The 18,191-nt window shown below is 36.8% G+C and overlaps 1 protein-coding gene across 23 annotated transcripts in view; it reads right to left on the reverse strand.

Annotated features, from left to right (window-relative positions):
- Positions 1-18,191, reverse strand: part of TRPM3 (transient receptor potential cation channel subfamily M member 3) — a 559,493-nt gene that overhangs the window by 272,754 nt on the left and 268,548 nt on the right. For all 23 annotated transcript variants that reach the window (XM_003782940.1, XM_003782943.1, XM_003782941.1 and 20 more), the window contains 2 exons: positions 9,527-9,740; positions 6,489-6,613 (listed from right to left, as the gene is read on the reverse strand). In XM_003782940.1, coding sequence (XP_003782988.1) covers positions 6,489-6,613; positions 9,527-9,740 — 339 coding nt within the window. The remainder of the gene's footprint in view (positions 1-6,488; positions 6,614-9,526; positions 9,741-18,191) is intronic.

The raw sequence follows: 18,191 nt of genomic DNA on the forward strand, positions 1-18,191 counted from the left end.
GATCCCTTAGTGTTTAAAGAATGAAGATGATAGTAATACCAAAAAAAAAAAAAAAAAAAGAAAGAAAGAAAGAAATGACAACCTCTGTGCGAAAGTGCTTAGAGGGGGGTTGACATCAGTAAACTCTACAAAAGCGCTAATAGTATTATTATTGTTATTTGTTATTTTAGACATAAATGATAAACTTACAGGCTAAGGCTCCTTCAACATCCTGACACCAACCTCCTAACCCCCTAAATATGTGTTCCTTCCTCTTCTCCTTCAGGTCCAAGAGTACTCGGGGTTAACTTCTTGGTCCTGGACGCTGTCACCTTGTGCCCCTTCATCAGTGATCTCCCCTTTGTCCCTATGTCCCTTTATACCATCAACATGTCAACAATTTCAAGGGTGTCCTCATCTTAAGGGAAAAAAATACCTCAAATAATGGCTCCCTTTGGCCACTCATATCTCTTCTTGTCACAAATTTCTAAAAGGTTTGTCTCTGCTTCTCCGTGTCTTCTCCTTCCTCAACCCGTAGAAATGTGTGTGCCTCTTCATCATTCTTCTGACATAGCTTGACCAATACTGATCTCCATTTTGATGAACTAGATGGATGTTCCTAGGTCATTACCTTCCTTAGCCTCTCAATAGTCCTTGGCTTTGCCCTTCTCAATCCTCCTGAAGCACAAGGGAAGGAATCTTTCCCTTGGCTTCCATGACTCTGTCTGGCTTTGTTCCTACCTCCCAGACATGTCTTTGGTCTCCATTGCAGGCTGCTAGTCCTCTGCTCATTCGCTAAAGTTTAGAGGTCATTGGAATCCAGGTGTAGGCTCTCCCTGTCCTCACTTTACACATTCTCCTGTGGCGATTCCATCCATCGTGAAGGCTTGAATTGCCATCTATATGAGAAGCCTTCCAAATTTACATGAGCAGCCAGATCTTGCTTTTAAATTTTCTACTCTATATACTTACTGGCCTGCCAGACATTTTCATTTAGGTATCTCAAAGGAAATTCAAACTCAACATGCCCAAATTTAAACTCATAATTGTCTTCACGAAAAATGCATTTGCCATATGAGTGAGTGTAACTGCTACCACGGCAGTGAGCCCAGAACAGGAGAGAAGTCCAGGCTCTCTAGGCACTGGCTCTCGCCTGCATAACTGTGACAGCTTTGGGGGGGTCTCTTCTCTCTGGCCTTTTCCTCTCACAGTCCCAGATACATGTTACCTAACCTAACCATAAAAAAATCCAATAAACCCCATGCCAGGGCCAATATTGGGAAGTTTTGTGAGCTTACAAAATGAAGTCATCTTTGGCTTGACTCAGAAATAAGTGACAAATGTATTTACTTGACAACTACATCCAAATTAGCGATCAATTGTGTTATTGAACTTGATGTTCTTTGGCTTGAACATAAAGACAGCATCAAAAGAACACTTTCCAATTAAACGTAAGAACTCTTAAAGGCTATGAAACATGGAGAAATAAATCTACAGTTTAGGGAAAGTCAAAGATATCATTGAATGTGAAAATAACTTAATAACCACATAAGATGATGTGTTAGAAATCTACGCAAACACAATTTCCATCCTCGAGTTACAATGAAAAGAGCTTTTTCTTGTGATTATGTCTGAATGTTTAAATTGGTATGTGTCTTGTTAATCTAGATTTTGGAAAAGACAAATGATACAGGCTTCAGAAACTGTTCATTTACCTGACACAGATCTGATTAGATTGTTTTCTAAATCTAAATTTAAAATGTGTCACATGAAATTATATTTCACTGGACATTCTTTCTTGACTTTACACTGTTGGTACTTTCATAATCTATCTATCCAGGTCACGATTCTCTCAAGACAAGAAAAAAAGAGCTCTGATCATTCACTGAGTCTATTTTTGAGTTCAATTTACAGGCATAAGATATGTGTCGATACCTCAACTGACAATAAAAACATAATATTATTTTCTTATATCTTACTTGACACAATAACATTTGAAATTATAGGCTTTAGAAAAAGTTGGATTTGGTTCTAAATCTTGTTCAGTTTACTATGAACTGGGGTATTACAGTGTATTGAACCCCAGTTCAACTATGAAAGGGGTATAGTAATACCTTATAAGGCTAATATATGCAATCCTAGAGCATACTCAAATAAGAGCTCGCTGAGTTATAATTACTATTATTATGATTATGCTCATAGAAATTGCATAAAGATAAGCAGAAAGTGTTTTTATATCCACTTAGAGGTGAAGAATCCACATTTTGTAGACTTTTAGTGATTATGTCAATGTGTCCTGTTTATACAAGGTATTACAATAGGGGTTAAGAAGAAACAAAGAAAACAATTCAATTCCTGTTTAGGGAGTTTTGAATTAAATTGGTGCAATGGACCGAATATTTAAACCCACTCCCCATTCATATGTTGAAATCCTAACCTCCAGGGTGATGGTGTTAGGAGGTGGTGCTTTGGGGAGGTGATTAAATCATTAGGGTGCAGCCCTTGTGAATGGAATTAGTGACTTTATAAAAGGAAGCCTGGGAAGATCCCTTGCTCTTTCTATCATGTGAGGACACAGCCAGAAGGTGCTGTCTAGCCCCTAGAACTATGAGAAATAATTTTCTGTTGTTTATAAGACCTCTAGTCTGTGGTATTTGGTTATAGCAGCCTGACAGCTGGGGAAGAAGACAGTTGTGGGAGATTTACAATCAGGGATGTGAGATTATGGGTGAGGTTAATCAGGGAAGACATCTCAGTGGAAGTGAACCTTGAGCTAAATATGGAAATGTAGGATTATGGACAGTAATGGAGGAAAAGGACCATAGAAATAGTATGGAGAAATCCCAGAGGGGGAGTTAACCTTAATAATCGAAACTGTGTATGTTTTCAAGCCTAACTGGAAGAAAAAAAATGATCATGGTCTTAGTATTTACAGCATTGTTCTTCACCAAAGTTTATTGTTTGGATCTATTAATTGAGAAAGCAGAATTTGGTTAAATGGGGTGGAAACATTTAAATTTAAGGCATCAGGCTGTTTTTGTCACTCAGCTGGATAGATCATACATCTGCCAAAGCCCTTAGAGAAAGGCCTGTTCTCATTCCACCCTGCTTTGCCTCCGCGATCAACAGGCTGATGCTTCATCATCCACCTCCCTCCTTTTTTTTTTTTTTTTTTGCAGTTTTTGGCCAGGGCCACATTGGAACCCACCACGCCTGGTATATGGGGCTGGCGCCCTACTTCTTGAGCCCCAGGCACCACTCCCACCTCCCTCCTTGAGTTGCTACATAAGAGAGCAATTTTACATCAAGATGCTTAGTTAAAAAAAATGTCCCCATTATTGTCACAATAGTATAATGTAGCTTTGGGAATATGATTAGAGATGAAGTTGTGAACTCAGTAACATTCATCATTACATCTTTTCCATAATGTTTATTTTCTCTGTATCTAGGATTTCATCATTTCAAACCCATCTTCATTAATAGTTATTGAGGCCCTGCTAAATGTGAGGCTCTAACTTGGGTTCTGAGAATCCAGAGATGTGTTCTCTGCCCTCAAGTCTAGCTATGAAACAAGACTCCGTGGAGGAGAATGTTTCAGACTATCCAGAAGCAGATCCCAGGGCAAGTAAATTCTCTCCTTTAGGTTTAAGACCAGTGTTCACCTCTCTAGCGCATTCTCAAGAGATTAAGATGAATAGCAATTGCTGCACCTAACTAATTTTATCAATCAATAAAAGAATTCTAATAGTACTTGAATGTTCAGCTTTTAAAAGTACTTCTAAAAGAGCTAGCACCACAGAAATAATTTATATTTCCCATTAGTTTAGAAATAAATCCACTGTAACAATATAGCAGGCCTAAGAAATGGAGTCTTTCTTTTAACCTTGTATTTGTGCCTGTTTCGAATAAATTTCCTAGATTTCCTCTAACCTTTGTTTTGGACCTTTTCAACATTATTCCGGAGTACAGACATAGACTTGACTGAGAATGCAACTGTTCTATTTCTTCAAATGATTGCATTTTGATAGAACTCTGAAGTGGTAAAGATTTTTAATAATACATTTGTTTTTCTCTTCCAACTGACATCTCATGCTAAAAGGTTTCTTTTTTTGATGTTTATTATATGTAAGTTCGATGATATAAAATAAAAGAGAAAAGGTAGAAGGCACTACATTAAGCTAGCTACGAAAATTAATGTCACTACACAGCAAATTTATGACATAACAACCCCGATTTGATCATTGATTTAGGGGAATTTTCACCAACATGTTATTCAAGTACCTCTTTTTATGGCAACCTAAAAAGTTCACGTTACTTTTTAACCATCACATTCGAACAGTGAACACGTGTAAATCCCTACCTCAAATTATGTCATAAATCCTATATGCCTAAAATAGTTCTTTGCTCCAAATAATTTGTAAATTAGAACACAACACGACAAGCTCTATTTCACGCAAGAGCCTGAGACATCCTATGCATATTCTAGTTCCCAGTTATGGAGGTACTAGAGTGGTCAAAAGTCAATAGATGTTGGTCAAAGGTTACTGAAAAACTAAAACGTAACTGCTTTTTCTGTGCTTTCTACAACCTGAGACCTTCGTTTCTTTTCATGAATGTCTTTCTAAGGGCTCATCTTGTTCTTTGTGAGCCATGACTTGCCTTTCTTTGACCCCCAGGAACAGGGATGATGAACACACACATTTACTGAACATTTTTCACCCTTTGTGTTGGGATCAAAACCCTTTTTAATTGGGAAGTCAGAAAATGTCACTAAATCCCCTTGGCATGCCTGAGCTCCCATTGGCATGCAATTGGGAAGAAGCAAATAGGAAGAAGAAGAGAACAAAGAGGAGCATGAGAAGAAGGTGAAAGCAGAGGAAAAGTTGGAGTCAGAGGAGAAGAATCAGGAGTGACCTTCTAATTCAGCAGGGTTAGTACCTGTGACAGAAGTGTTGTCTTTTTGCAAGCATGTAAGCTTTACAAGATGAACAAACAAAATAACATAAAGAGGCAAGAGACCAGAGGCCAGCACTCTTTACAAATGCTCAGGCAACTGAGAGAATGATTTGGTCACAGTTATCTTGAATAAAGAAATTGTCAGCTGTCATTAATTCATACATAGTGCACCCAAATGAGAAGGTTCCAGACCAGCCTCTCTCCTCTAAGTTAAGTAATATAATTTAGATTTGCAGTAGAGATCCGGAAGCTGGGACTATTTCAGAATGACTTCGGAATCATCATTTATGTTTCAAATAATGACATAAAATACACTATTAAATGGTTTTGGTGTCGAAGGCATTTTAGCATATTTTAATTCTTTAAGAAATATATTTGTTCTTGTTCAAAATTAATTTAAAAGCCAATTTGGAATCTAAAGCAATTATTACCCAAAGTGTATTCTGTGAAAGTCCCAGATACTTTGAAAAAATTAGCAACAATCACTTTTCCAGTCAGGCCACCCCTTGACCTGAGAATTTCAGTTTGTATGAAAATTTCAGTTAAGAGAACATTATGCTAATAAACTGATACCTTATTTCTTATCCTTTGTGTTCAGGATAAATGAGCATTTCTACCTGCAATTTGGTATCCTTGAGGTGGACACTTTTTAGCACTTAAAAGTTCTGAAGGATTTAAAGAGTTTGTCTAGTGCTTGTGTCTCATGACTTTATTTCTAATTTTAAGTATTTTGCATCATATTTCAAAAAACTACATCTGTTGTGTTAGATTGAAATGAAATGTAACTACATCGTACTTCATAATAGAAGAAGCGGTTTAGCACCAATTCTTAGCCTCTTTGATGGCGCAGATAGGAAAAAAAAATAAAAAAAAAATCTACTTAACACATTTGTCCTGTTCTATGGCAGTCCTTGATTGGGAAGGAAAAACTATGTTGCTGATGTCGAGAACAAAGATAATTAATTGTTAAACTTACTAGGAAAAAAGTAGCAAATAAAGTATGGCAATCTTTGATATAGTATAACTGCAATCCTTATCAATGAAATTTTGAGAAGTATTATGTAGAGGAAAAAGTCCAATGGTTAATAGGAGAAAACAACTTTTTAAGGGATGTTGGTAATAACCTGTTTTTTGATTTTTTTTTTTTAAAAGAGAGAGACCATTGGAAAGAACAGAGATCCCAAGAGGTGTGTCATACACTGTGACTCCCCCACCCACCTCCCTCCTCCTCAACTCCTGCTCCCTCCTTCCCCTAATACCCCCCACCTTGTATTAGATCATCTACTGCCTTTATATTAGAAATGAATACATTGGATTCTTGCTTCTCCATTCTTGGAGACCCTTCTCGATCTAAGAATTGACATGGAGTTTGCATAGATAGATTTAGGAATATAAGTAATTGCCCAATAAACTATTTCTAACATGAGTTTCTTCTCGGGAGGTGGGAACTCAAAGAGTACCATAAGATGCACATTTTGAATGCTAATTATATTTTACTCTTCCAATATCCCCTCTAGGAGAAGTCATGGAAAGGGATAGCTCTTAGGACTTACATCTCTTCCAATCAGGTCCTCCTGGTTTTCCACAATTCCCCAGGGGGCAATACCTATGGTGCATATCTTCCCCCTAGACTTAGATGCGTGGTCCTTCAAAGCGTCTCCGACATGACGAATAACACCTAAGAGGAAGGACAGAAGAACTAATTTTATCTTTTAAAATAAGCACCTTTCTGTTATTCTAAAGGAAATTAGATAATTATTTCTCCCAAGGTTAAATTCACTGAATGAAAAATTTTGACACATTTCTATATAAACTACATATATTTAAGAGAGAACACAAACCTTTGCCTATAATGCCAGATGCATTTGCCAGACTTACACATGAACTCCAGCATTGCATATGCTAATTTACATGAACAAAAAATACATCTATGAAAATAACAAATGCAATTCTTTAAACTTAGAGAATCTTTTTCTTATATAATGAGCATAATGATTCACTAGCACAGCTAAGAATCAATACCTTGACTGTAACATATAAAAACCACCACATATAATACTAAATTTAGACCACAGTTTGTGTATCAACTAAGGTCATTCAAATAGCTCATATTTTGTTAAACTTTTTCTTATCTTCCTACTTGTAGACACATAATGTGAAGAAACTACTTATAAAGAAAACATTGGCCTATTCTGTGGATGACTTCTGTTAAAAATGTGTAGATGTACCTTTTAATCTTTATTATTCTAATTATTTTCCTCCTCTGCCAAACATGGCTTTCCTCATCATAGCAAAAAGTGAGAAAATTCAGTTTACAAGGTATTAGGCCACCTAACTCTTACCTTTTTAGAGGCCATTTAAAAAAGATGTAGTTTTTAATCTTTTAACCTGGCTATTTTTTTATGGGAGACTCAAAGATATATTCTTGAAGAAAAGATGTTTCCACTTATCAAAATTCCCCCCCATCCTGAAGGAAATCTTCATATCCAGTGCTATCTCCTATATCAATGTTGAGTTTGAATGTGTTAACAGTTTGCATATTTTGCGCAGCTCAAAATGTCACCTAACATATTCTGCAGTGCACCATAACTGCCTGTGAAGATGTTTCTTCTAACAGTAAAACTCCTGGAGGGGAGGGTTGGAGGGTCAGTGTCTTCCTCATCTGCCTGCACCTCAGGGGCGGTCCCAGGGAAAAGCTCAGACACTGTGCTCCCAACTAACTAAACACACAGAACACACCAGGCAATTAAATCATGGGAATAGATGTACATATTTAAATAACTCACTTCTGAAATATTCATAACATCAAACAGAAAGAATCTCTTTTTAAAAATTAAGTAATAAAATCATGTAAATAGCTACTAATCCATGTTGAGCTAAGCCAGGGACACTGAAAGAAGATAATTTTCACTTATTAGTTTATCTACAAGTCTTCTGAGAATCGATAAAAAGCAAGACAAACAACTCCCACCAAAAAAAAAAAATGCTCATAAAAACAACCCTGAGAAAGTAACCCTGTGAAAATTATATTACACTGATTCCTATTAATATGCAAATCTCCTTTCAGGGCCAGCCCTGGACAGGATATTTAACTTCAAAGCATGCCCCTCTGTCTGCATGATTCTGTCATCACTTCTCACCATTCTATCATAAGAACCTCACCTTGGGTACTGGACTGAACGCTAAGCCTGGAATGAGGCAGAGGTGAACTCCTTAGCTGACAGTATTTAGGCTATATACATTGTTTTTTTTGATGTTAAACACATTTCGTTAAAGAAGAAAAACAGTAAGCAATGTTTCAAGTTTCTAGAAACAGAAGACTATTAAGAATTTCTTTTGAGCTCATAAAATCCTTTGAGTTGCTCTCTGTATGACAGAAAAGCAAAAAGATAATAATCAAAGGCAGGTGATGTCTACTTAGCCAAGAGTAAGTCATGGTACCCAATAGTTGAACAGTCATTGAAAAAAAATTGTTCTGTACATATCCGATTACTACAGGATAAACAGTAAAGGGCTAACAGATATTCTAAGATTGTGTCAGTTTACAGACTGAGTCAGGATTTCATGTAATAATGTTGAGCAAGGCCAGTCTGAAGACTTCACTGCTTAAAGATGCCTATTCAGCTGTGTGCTAAATGTTCAAAAATTCTTGGTATTTAGAGGAATTCTCAATGCTGGTTTTAACTTAAACATCATCCCAACTACAAACAAGAAAATAAACAACATTGAGATAACATGTGATTTAAAACTAGTTGGTCCAGAGTTATGTTCAAAATATCCCACTGATTTCTAATATGTCCATGTGCACAGACTTTGAACCCTGTGACAAGTTTGCCTTAATATACTGCACTATTACTTTAAACGTCCAATTGGCATTTAGGACTCAAGCTGGAAAAATACGGCAAAAACATTTATAGGCAGCTATTACATTATCTGGTGCCCATTAATAATGTTCTGCAGATAAGCACTTAACTGTAAGTGGATTCATAAGAATTGATTTGGCATGGTGTCTGTATCACAAAACAGAAACTCATTTGGCAGATAAGAAAACCTCTTTAGAATTTAGACTGAGGTGTGTCTTCTATTGGTGCGGAGATGATTTAATCAAATATTTTAGATAATAAATACATAATACCCTAGACTATTCCATCACAGTTTATGACCCAGAAGAAAACGGCATTTTACAAAAATTAGAGCAACTTGGCACCAAATTTGAAATTGCCTAAAGAATATAGGTAGGGTTTCCAGTTTAAAGCAGTAGTCATTGCATAAGGAATGATTGAATGTTTATATGGCAACTTGAGCTATGGGAAATATCTTGGTGAATTTCACCAGTCATGTTTAAAAATTCTGTGTAGTCACCTATTAAAGATACTAACTTATTTCTTTTGTGTAAGTGATTTTTTTTCTTGGCTGAGAAATAACTGTGCAAACACCACTTAGGTAAGGGAGGGAAAGGTAACCAGTGGGTGTGGATAGACGGTAGGGTGAGGTGAGAAAACAGAAACATATTTAACCTCAGGAGAAAATTATCTTAAGCACAATGTTCCCATGGTCTTAAACTGCCTTTCCATGTGCCATTTCCAATTACCTGTGTTAACCCCTCCAGTGAATATCCATGCTCCTGTTGTCATGGCTGCTTTGATGAGCCCTTTCCCAAAGACTTGTTTGAGTTTTGGCTGGAGTTCAAAGTTCTGCAGGCCCCCGTGGACAGAGATGAGAAGCTTGGGAAGTTCCAACTGCCATTCCTTGGTCATCAGGTGTAGGAGGAGATCAGGTTTTGTATCAAAAGATACACGCACATACTGGAAGAGAAAAGGTAGCCTATTAGGGAGACAAGTAAGGGCTGCCTGAGCCAGACTGTCTTTACTGACTGCAGTTAGAGAGATGTGGGCTTAGTTGAAAACAACATCTCATATAAAATCAGATTTTTTAAAAGGGATGATCATTTGTATTCCCAACAAAGCCTTTATGAGACAAAGGGATTCGCCATTTTTAAAAGCTTTCTTCATTATGACAATTCACTTAAAAATTATCTGATCTAAAATGGGGTGTAAGCATAACTTCTCCGAGATTGAGTTCTTTGCTAAAGGAAGTTATGTTTATAGTTTACTCTTTCTTACATTTGTGCAATAGCTCAAATATCTCCACTGTTTTTTATATTCCCTTATGTCAACTGGATGCAGATATAATTATTCCTGTGACCTTATTATTGAGAGGATTTGAAAATGTCTACAGTTCTACATAATGTAATGAGGATTTTAAAATAAGGTAACAGTGAGTTATATTTATCCCTATCTTAATAACTGCATACCAACTGTTTTCTTTTCTCCCTTTTAAAAAAGGTAAGTGACAAAGAGCCAGATAGTTACTCTTGTAGAATAGTTGAAAAATTGAAGTGAATAGCAGCTAGCAAGCTGTAACCAGATGCGACTGGAAATAAAATTATGATTATATGTAACATAAATGAAAAAGTATAAATACATATAATAAGAAACATCTATATAACCATATACATAGACACTCATTCAGGTCTCTAATTATATAAAGACTTCATTTTCAAGTTAGAAACAACTAAAATACTGGACAAATGTAGCAATCCTTTGAAATAAATTGCTAAGCTGACATAAAAAGGGAACTATTCAGAGTCCTACATAAAGTAGGTTAGAACCTCAGGAGATTAGGAAGCAGCAAAGCAGAAGTTTGCTCCTAGATCCTGGAAGACATTGAGCATCTGATTTAATGGCTTTATGGAGTATGGGAGGCTTAATGGGGACCCCACATAAAGCTGGGATACTTCAAAGGGTGCCATCCTCAAGAATAAAGAAGAAGAAAATAAGTCTGATGTAGAAAAGAAGATAGCAAGGGAATTTGCCTACCTCAACCTTGACTCCTCAACCTATCCTTGAGTGGATAGGGAAAAAAAAAATCCCATCTATTTTTAAACACAAGCAGTACCAGGTTTTGGTTCACATTTTATACTGTCGGTGTGGTTTGGGAAATGCCAGGCAGAATGTTCAATATAAAAGACCTTGGTTAGGTAATGACTGAAGATAATCAGCAGAAACAAATAAAAGTCCTCTGTGGAAGGCTAGGTCATCAATCCAGATTTAAAATAATTTCTATGGGGAAATAATCATTGCACAGTGAAACAATAAAATCAAGCCACAAATTACATAAGGAAATAAAGCAGCACGAATGAGAACAAACAGAAACAATAGGCAGCAGAATAAGATCCTCAACGATATTAAAATGATCAGATATGCAATATAATGTAACTGTTACTATGTTTAAAAACATAAATGAGATGATTGAATATATGAGTCAGGAATAAGAAATTGTAAGGAATGACCACATACATTTGAAAAAGAACCAAGAAGAATATCTAGAAATTAAAATGTACCAATTTAAACAAAAATTACAAGGGATAAATTAAAGATCAGACATACTGACAACAGATCCAGAAGATAAACAAAATGTAAGCTAGAAAAACCAAGGAGTTAACAACATAGAAGAAAATGAAGAACCTTAGAGGAGAGAATCAGAAATCTAGATAGAAATAAAATAGATAATGAAGAAGAGGTAATATTTGACGAGATACTGCCTGAGTATTTCTCAGAATTATTGAAAGATACCAATTCTCAGATTCAGGAAGTTCAATACATCTCAAGCTGGATAAATAAAAAGATACCCTCTCACCAACATATTATAGATAATACCCAAGAGAAGAAAACCCCTGAAAAATAGCTAGAAAAAGAGACAGTCATTAGAGTGGAGCAACAGTGATTGCCAGAGACAGGGTCTTGAGTGTGTCAAGAGAAATTATCTGTTAGTCTAGAATTCTATATTCAGCAAAATCATCTTTCTAAAATGAGAGAAAATGATAGACTTTTCAGACTGTCATCACTGAGCAGTTTTACCTCCAGCAGATTTTACTGAAGGAAGTTTTATTTATTTATGTATTTATTTATTTTTACTAAATCCTAGCTGTGTACATTAATGCAATTATGGAGTACAATGTGCTGGTTTTATATACAATTTGAAATACTTTCATCAAACTGGTTAACATAGCCTTCACTGCATTTTCTTAGATACTGTGTTAAGACATTTATATTCTACACTTAGTAGATTTAACATGTCCCTTGTAAAATGCACCATAGGTGTGGTCCCACCAATTACCCTTCCTCCATTTATCCTCCCCCTTCCCTCTCCCTCCCCTTTCTCTTCTTTTTCCCCTTCATCTTGGGCCATAGTTGGGGTATAGCTTTCATATGGACATGTGGGTGCTTACGTATTGGTTTCACAGTAGGGCTGAGTACATTGGGTACCTTTTCTTCATTCTTGAGATAACTGTGCTAAGAAGAATATGTTCCAGCTCCATCCATGTAAACATCAAAGAGGTAAAGCCTCCATTTTGTTTAAGGCTGCATAATATTCCATGGTGTACATATATGAAAATGTATTAATCCATTCATGGGTTGATGGGCACTTGAAGTATATATAGCAAGCAGAACTTAAATGATCCAAAATGGAGAATATGGGACATAAGGTAGGATGGAGAACTAAGATATTAGTAAATATAGGGTAGCCATAAAGTTCATGTGCAATTTAAAATAGTGTTCAATTTAAAATTGCACACAAACTTTATGGCTACCCTTTTTTTTAGATAAATCTAAAAAAGAGCATTGTTTGTATGATAAAAATCATAACAATAACATCTAATTTATCATATAAAGTAATAGAATGAAAACACTGGGCAATGCAGCATGTAAATTAGGCAGCAGCATTCTGAAGTCTCTATGTCATGTGAGAGAAAAGAAAGGTATTGCTTAACTCTGAAATTTGTTAAGTATTAATGTTGAAATAGCCTAAGCACAAAAAGAATAGATTTGCATGTAATCATACAAACATATGCTTTTAGATATATAAATACATAAGATTATCCAGGAGATGACAATTTATTGCTATATTTTTGGGTTTAGCAAACTCCATTGTTACAAAGCATCAAAAATTACTTGTCTATTCTTTTGTTAAAGTATTTTTTGGAACATATTTGGCTGAAACATGAGGCCAAAAAAACCCATGCAAAATGTGAAAGCCACTTAATAAAATAAACTGCATCATCTAGGGATCAGAGATCTCATGTTTCCTATAAGCATCTGCCAAGTATCCAACATCTACCAAGTATGTTCGACTCCATACAATGGGTTCTATATACTGGTTTGACTTATTCAGCAAAAAAAATGGTTCCAGAATGGAAAGAGTAGATGTTGACAGTTTTAGCTAAGTACATTACACCAGTAAAATTTAACTAGTGTTTACAATATGAGAAATGACATATTTTGTTCATAAACTCTCATGTAGAAAGCAAGAACTTGGAGATATCTATCAACAGAAATTCTGAACAGGTGTGTTTTTGTGCCATGCAAGGAGCCTTGGGGCTGGAGAAAGGGTATTATAATAGTGGAGGCAAACACAGCATTTCTTACATAAAAGCTTCTTTCTTCACTGTCCATCGAGTGGCTCTTTGTAAGACAAGTGTCTTGATAAATAAAGTTATACAAGGCAAAAGAAGAAAGAAAAAAAGTAATTAGAGTGGTAGTAGAAGACTTTGGAGGCTGGATAGATATATTTATGATTTTTTTGTGGTAATAGTTTCACTGGTGTGTATTTAACTCCAGATTTATCAAGTTGCATATGCTAATTATGAATAGCTTTTTTTTTGACTAGGGCTGGGTTTGAACCTACCACCTTCAGCATATGAAGCCAGCGCCCTACTCCTTTGAGCCACAGGTGCCATCATATGAACAGCTTTTTGTATGTCAATCAAATCTCAATAAAGTGATTCAAGAAAAAGATGAAAGAATAAAATTTTTTCTGTGTATATATTACTTCTTGAGTAGTGAAGTTTAGCTATGTGAATAGTTAAAATTTGGTTGTTCTGCTGACTTGAATTTATATCATACGATTCCAGAAAAGATATGTAATGAAATAAAGTGGAATTGGGACTCACAGGCTTCCAAGCTACACCAATAAGAATCCTTAGGATGAGAAATGTTATGAAATTTCAAGTTACTATTCTCTTATTCAACTAAGATACATTCAACTTTAATGTATCACTAAAAACCCCACTTGAAAAGGACCTATATTCTTTAAGGTGAGATATAAATTACACTTTTATTAAATATAGAAAAGCCATCTAAAGTATGAATTATTTATCCCTTGCAAGACTACAGAGTTATTTTTCATATTTCTGAAGGATGTATAGACGGGGGTGTCCAACCTTTTATTTTCTCTGTTGCAAATTCGAAAACTAAGAGTTGTCTTGGGTGACCCATTAAATACACAAACAACAATTGGGTATACTTTTCACAATATCAGATACCACAGATAAGCAAAACAGTTCTCAAATAATCCACATGTAGCTATGGGCCACAGGTTGGTTACTCTTGGTAGTTGCAATGATTAAAAAATGCGAGATCATCAATCTCATCATCAAAAATGAGATTATTGAGATCATCAAAAATCTCAATAATATATGAGATTATTATAATATTCTGAAAAACAGGAAGTAGTTATGATTGTGGCTTCTGGAAACCCCCAAAAGTCTCCACTTACCATCCCCATCTGTCCATTTTATTTAGCTGGATAAATAATGTGAGATTCAGAGCCATAGTTAGTACCTGAGAATGGACATGCAAACATTATTAACTTACATAATATGAAGGGAGGTTACAATTCCTATTAAATGACTATAGATATTGTGTAATAATTTTTCCAGGCTTAACTAGCTATGTGACATATTATGGAGTTCAATTATTCATACTAATTGGTAATAATAATCTAAAGTCATTTTTAGAAATAAAACTCTTTTGGTAAATAATTAACATTGGTGCTTCTAAAGTAGCAGCAAGGACAAAAGGGATCTATTATTGATCATGTGAGTAGTTCATAGGACAATGGGGAATAGATTACTGAATACACTGAAGTTTCTTTTGAAGTGGCCTACCTTATGAAAAGCCATGTTCATTATCATGTCATGCCTGCTACTCAGCTAATAAGCGATCCAGAAGTGAAGGAATGAATGACCTCTGAGATTCCATGGAGCCCAGCTCCCTGTCTTTCAGATGAAGAAAGGGTGGCACTTGGTGTTTGGCCCTGGTAAGGTCATACTAGGGATGGGCTCTTTTCTCACTCTGCTCACCATGCCTTAATTCTACTCAGAAAAGAAAAAACCCAAAGCAACAAAAACAAAAGAACCAACCAAACAAAAATAACCAATCAAAGAAGAAACTCGTACATTCACTGCGCTCCAGGCATGTACACGTGTGTTCACACCGTTTCATGTACTCCTCCCAACAATAAGGAGCCTGGCATCATCCATGTTTTACTGATGGGGACAGAAAGCCTCCCTCATGTCCTCCAGTTCACTCTGCTAGGAAGGGTGATGACACTATTCACACCCTAGCTCTGCCCGACTCCACAGCCCTTTCTCTCAGCCTCAGAGATGTAAAACCCTCTCTCTTCACAGACTTCGTCTTTGCCTTTAACTTTAACTAGTCTCCTAGTCCCAAAGGTTCATTTCTCAACATAGTGCTCTCCACAGCCCATTCTCTCCATCCCTTCAGTTGCCATGTCAAGGATACATTCTCCTTCCTAAAATACCAGTTTGGATTATAGCCACGGCCCCCTGTTATTTTCTCTATGAGATGCTGATAGGTAGACTACTTTCTCCAATCCCTTTTTATCATATTATTTCTCAACTCAAACCTTTACATCAGATGTAAATTCCCCATTGTGACTGTCAGGCTCCCCCTTGGGCTTTCCCATGCCCTACCTAGATAATTCAGTCTCTCCTCTTACATCTACAGAAAACTTTCTTGTCTTCCGAAGGTTTCTATTTCATCCAACATGACTTCTGAGAACACATGCTTATGCCAATGCAATATAACTCTTAATCAAGCCCAGTATGATAGCTTTTCTTCTGGTTATTTCTCCCATGGGTCAGTTTTATCCCCCCACATTGGAAGATCTTTGAGGGGAGGGGTCCACATTTTTTGGTAAGCCTTCAGCCCTGGCTACGAAGCATTTATACTCTTGGAAATGAAAGGGAGCTTAGATGTATCTTAGCAATCTTGGGATTCTAGCGATCACCTCATTCCATTCTTCCCCTTTACAGCTGAGGACGCAGAGACCCTGGGAAGGCAAGTGTTTTGTTATAATAATGTTTTGTGATCCTAAACGTTCAAAACTCACTTGTGACAAGTGACTCAGCCCACAGTGAATTGCTCATCACCCAAAGTGATAAGCATATAGATGACAGACTGAGGGGATGACATCTGCTGTGGCCAGGCACACGAGACCCAAGAACAGTGGTTCTCAACCTTCCTAATGCTGCTACCCTTTAATACAGTTCCTCATGTTGTGGTGACCCCCAACCATAAAATTATTTTCATTGCTACTTCATAACTGTAATTTTGCTACTGTTATGAATCGTAATGTAAATATCTGATATGTAGGAGGTATTTAGGTGACCCCTGTGAAAGGGTCATTTGACCCCTAAAGGGGTTGAGACCTACAGGTTGAGAACTGCTGCCCAAGAAGAAAGTAAAGCCAAAAGGTGGCTGGGGTGATGTTTATGGACACTCCTGAGGAGGTCATAAAAACAGCAAAGAAGCTGACCATGGCCAAGATACCTGCAGAAGTTCTGCCCATGGGACCCATGAGGCTTGCTTTCCTTCAGCAGCCTGGCCAGTTGATACACCAGTGAGCTGCTCCCCTGAGCTATTTGTTCTTTCCCCTTCATCTCTGCCTGCGTGTGTGGAATATATTTGTGAAAGCCTTGCAATAAACCACGAATTAGAAAGCATTTAATTGGCCACCACATCACTGTGTAACCTACCACCTCCTCCCAGTTACAGTTAGCCTAACCAGGCTGATTTGAACCTGATTGGACTAGATTGGACTGTGCTTCTCAACTTGAATATGCCCTTGTGACTGTGTCAAAAAATGAAGATTCTGATTTAATAGGACTTAGGTTGGCCTTCAGGTATTAATTTCTAGGGAGCTCCCCAGGGACCACCAAAGCAGTCGAGAGAATTATTACTGTTCTCTAGACCAAACTTCCCAAATGGCGTATCTTGTGCTTGCCATTGGGTGAAAGAAACAGCATTCAATATTTTACATGAAAATCAAAGGGAAGATTGAGGAAATAATGGAATAAATGTCCAAGACCCAAGAAATGTCAAAGTAGAGCAATTGACAAGCTCCTTAAGGTACCTCCCATAACTAAACCCCTTTTAACCAGGACGGAACATTAGCTTAACTGTTGATCCCGTGTAATTACCCAGAAGCTGGTGAATAACACAACCCTGGGTGGCTCTGGCCCTGGATACTGCTCCTTATTTGTGCTACTTTTTATTGTGCCCTCCCTTCTACTAGAGAATAAAAGGCAAGATAAAGCACTTAAATCAATCAATCTGCTACTTTTCTCTTTTTTGGTTGTTAATGTTAGCAACTCAAATAAATGGTTTTGAAGATAAGAGAATAATTAGAATTGTGGGATAAAGCAGCACTTTGAGATTATCTGAAGATTTCAAGTTTTACATTGTATTTTATGCTCATAAAAATCAGGTTCTTCAGTAAGCTCTTCAGGTACTTAAGTACAGCAGTTAACTTCTGTGCTGAATCAGCAGCCTCACACTCATAAATGGTTGTGCCCAGAGCAATTAATAAATTCCTGTTAAGTAGCTGGCGTGATTTGAAATTAGGAGCTACTTCGGTTGTCAAGGTAAGCAATTTTGACTGTCCCTTATGAGTCTATTAATTGCTATGGGATCACCTAACAAATAACAAGCACTCTTCCTAATGGGCATACTACATTTTGTCACCTAGGCATTTCTCTCATCTACTGCTCTTATTTAGAGATTTTCCAGACATGTGCGGCATTGCAGTCCAGTATCAGATAGTGGCACGGTACGTCATTTGGCCAATTTGAGCATCCTCTCTGGCTAAATGAGGTGGTCCTGACCACCTCACAGGACCCTGCATGGATTATATTATAGAACATCCCTGGTATGGCAGCAAAACAAATACATGCAAATTGGATGAAGGTTATTTTCACTTTGTATATGACTCCCGTGTACAACGGGTCAGAGTAAATTCCCTTCAGCTCTTCAGTTATTATGCCTTTCAAAACAGCCCTTTGTTTCTCAGTTCAGGGATGGTGCCTGTGGCTCAAAGGAATAGGCACTGGC

Source organism: Otolemur garnettii, unplaced genomic scaffold (assembly GCF_000181295.1).
Source record: "Otolemur garnettii isolate 467f Iridium unplaced genomic scaffold, OtoGar3 scaffold00006, whole genome shotgun sequence".
Taxonomy (NCBI): domain Eukaryota; kingdom Metazoa; phylum Chordata; class Mammalia; order Primates; family Galagidae; genus Otolemur; species Otolemur garnettii.